The following is a 3,463-nucleotide window of genomic DNA, read 5'->3' as shown; positions in this document are numbered from 1 at the left end:
AAATAAAAAAATGAGAGAAAAGAGAGAAGGGGCAATGCTACTATCCTTTTACCACACTTGTGCTTCAAAGTAGCACCATGATCTCCATGATAGAGAGTCTCCTATGTTGTCACTTTCATATACTAGTGGGAATTTTTCATTATAGAACTTGGCTTGTATATTCCAACGATGGGCTTCCTCAAATGCCCTAGGTCTTCACGAGCAAGAAAGTTGGATGCACACCCACTTAGTTTCTTTTTGAGATTTCATAAACTTATAGCTCTAGTGCATCCGTTGCATGGAAATCCCTACTCACTCACATTGATATCTATTGATGGTCATCTCCATAGCCCGTTGATACGCCTAGTTGATGTGAGACTATCTCCTTATTTTTGTCTTCTCCACAACCACCATATTCTATTCCACCTATAGTGCTATGTCCATGGCTCACGCTCATGTATTGCGTGAAAGTTGAAAAAGTTTGAGAACATCAAAAGTATGAAACAATTGCTTGGCTTGTCATCGGGGGTGTACATGATTTGAATATTTTCTGCGATGAAGATGGAGCATAGCTGGACTATATGATTTTGTAGGGATAAGCTTTCTTTGGCCATGTTATTTTGAGAAGACATAATTGCCTTGTTAGTATGCTTGAAGTATTATTGTTTTCAGGTCAATATTACACTTTTGTTTTGAATCTTATGGATCTGAACATCCATGCCACAATAAAGAAAAAAATACATAGATGAATATGTTAGGTAGCATTCCACATCAAAAATTCTATTTTTATCATTTACCTACTCGAGGACGAGCAGGAATTAAGCTTGGGGATGCTTGATACGTCTCCAACGCATCTATAATTTTTTATTGTTCCATGCTATTATATTATCTATTTTGGATATTTTATATGCATTTATATGATTTTTGGGACTAACCTATTAACCTAGAGCCCAGTGCCAGTTTCTGTTTTTTCCTTGTGTTTGAGTTTCGCAAAAAAGGAATATCAAATGGAGTCCAATTGACCTGAAAATTTACGGAGAATATTTTTGGAAAATACAAAAAATGCTGCAACGAAAAGATATCAGAGAGGAGTCCCAAGGCCACCACAAGGGTGGAGGGCGTGCCCCCTATCCTTGTCGTCGCCTCATGGGCCCCCTTGACTTGTCCCCACGCCAACACTTCCTATAAATCCCAAAACCTCTAGAACAGAACGTAGAACAGGAGTTCCGCCACCGCAAGCCTCTGTAGCCACGAAAAACCAATCGGGAGCCTATTCCGGCACCCTGCCGGAGAGGGAAACCATCACCGGTGGCCATCTTCATCATCCCGGTGCTCTCCATGACGAGGAGGGAGTAGTTCACCCTCGGGGCTGAGGGTATGTACCAGTAGATGTCTTTGATCTCTCTCTATCTCTCTCACTCTCGTGTTCTTGATTTGGCACGGTCTTGATGTACCGCAAGCTTTGCTACTATAGTTGAATCATATGGTGTTTCTTCCCCTCTACCTTCTTGTGATGAATTGAGTTTTACCTTTGAGGTTTCACTATTATCGAATTGAATACTATTATTGATTTGAGAACACTTGATGTATGTCTTGCGTGGTATACCCGTAGTGACAATGGGGTATTCTATTGATTCACTTGATGTATGTTTTGGCACTCAACTCGCGGATTTCCGAGGTGACATTGGGGTAATCTATGCATAGGGGTTGATGCACATTTTCGTCCTTGTTTCTCCGATTGAAATCTTAGGGCACTCTTTGAGGTTCTGTATGTTGGATTGAATATTATGAATCTGAAGTTGTTTGATGCATATCATATAGTTGGCCCACGGATATTTGTGGTGACATTGGAGTATCTAGGTGACATTAGGGTTGATTGATGTGTGTAATATGGTGTTATTTTACTACGAACTCTAGGGCTTTTGTGACACTTATAGGAATAGCCCAACGGATTGATCAGAAAGAATAACTTTGAGGCGGTTTCATACCCTACAAGCACTTTCATCTTATGTTCTCCGCGATTGGAACTTTGGAGTGACTTTTGTCGCACGTTGAGGGATTGCCATATGATATAATTATGTTATCATTGTTGAGAGAACTTACACTAGTGAAAGTATGAAACCTATGCCTTGTTTTCAAGCATTGCCATACCGTTTGTGTTCATTTTTATCGCTTGCTACCTTTTTGTTTTTATATTTTTCAGATTACAAAAACCTATATCTACCATCCATACTACATGTATATCACCATCTCTTCGCCGAACTAGTGCACCTATACAATTTACCATTGTATTGGGTGTGTTGGGGACACAAGAGACTCTTTGTTAGTTGGTTGCAGGGTTGTTTGAGAGAGACCATCTTCATCCTACGCCTCACACGGATTGATAAAACTTAGGCCATCCACTTGAGGAAAATTTGCTACTGTCCTACAAAACTCTGCACTTGGAGGCCCTACAACGTCTACAAGAAGAAAGGTTGTGTAGTAGGGAACACGGCTAAGTGGAGCTCGATCACCTCCCTCGGTACACCGGACATGTCTGATGCTGTTCAGGCGAACGTATCGGCATTTGCCCGGAGGAAGGCAACAAGCGCGTCTTACTATTTGGGGGAGAGGCCATCCCAATGGTGAGGAAGGGGCCCGAGGTGCTGCCATCCAGCGACACCTTCTTTGTCTCTATGCAGATCTGGAAGAACTGCGACTTCTTCTTCGTGGGGGCCACCTCGGAGGGCCCTGCCTCATCTTCGTCTGCTGGGTACGCGGTGGCGGCAGCCTTGTAGGCATGATCAAGGGTGCACATCGCGTCCTTCTCGTCGCAGCGGATGGTGATGTTCCTAGTGCAGCCCAGCATCTTGACGGAGTTGTAGGCATGGTGCGTCACTGCCATGAACTTGGCGAGCGCAGGGTAGCCCAAGATGGCGTTGTAGGGCAGGCACTTGTGCTCCACGTCGAAGGCGATGAGCTCGGTGTGGAAGTTCTCGCGAGAGCCGAAGGTGATGGCAAGGCGCACCTGCCCCAGGGGTGTCGTGGAGCCGTCGGTCACGTGCGAGAAGGGCCTTGTGGGCATCAAGCGCTCGTAAGGCGGTTGGAGCTGCTGGAAGGTCTCCACCCAGATCACATTGAGGCCGGCGCCGCCATCGATGACTGTCATGGTCGCCGCCACGTTGTTGATGGTGGGTGCGCATGATGTCTACTACGCAACCTTGTTCTTGTAGACGTTGTTGGGCCTCGAAGTGCAGAGGTTTGTAGGACAGTAGCAAATTTCCCTCAAGTGGATGACCTAAGGTTTATCAATCCGTGGGAGGCGTAGGATGAAGATGGTCTCTCTCAAACAACCCTGCAACCAAATAACAAAGAGTCTCCTGTGTCCCCAACACACCCAATACAATTGTAAATTGTATAGGTGCACTAGTTCGGCGAAGATATGGTGACACAAGTGCAATATCGACGGTAGGTATAGGTTTTTGTAATCTGAAAATATAAAAAC

General features: G+C 44.6%; 1 protein-coding gene across 1 annotated transcript; it reads right to left on the bottom strand.

Annotated features, from left to right (window-relative positions):
• Positions 1-2,488: 2,488 nt before the first annotated feature.
• On the bottom strand, positions 2,489-3,127 carry LOC120967007 (uncharacterized). Its single transcript, XM_040393596.1, has one exon. The coding sequence runs from the start codon at positions 3,125-3,127 to the stop codon at positions 2,489-2,491; it is 639 nt and encodes a 212-aa protein (XP_040249530.1).
• Between the last annotated feature and the right edge of the window lie 336 nt (positions 3,128-3,463).

Source organism: Aegilops tauschii, chromosome 6, assembly GCF_002575655.3.
Source record: "Aegilops tauschii subsp. strangulata cultivar AL8/78 chromosome 6, Aet v6.0, whole genome shotgun sequence".
In the NCBI taxonomy this organism is placed as follows: Eukaryota; Viridiplantae; Streptophyta; class Magnoliopsida; order Poales; family Poaceae; genus Aegilops; species Aegilops tauschii.
This window is presented reverse-complemented; position numbering and strand designations above follow the sequence as displayed.

Coding starts and splice junctions, on each gene's coding strand:
- LOC120967007 (XM_040393596.1), bottom strand. CDS start 3,127: ATGACAGTCATCGATGGCGGCGCCGGCCTCAATGTGATCTGGGTGGAG.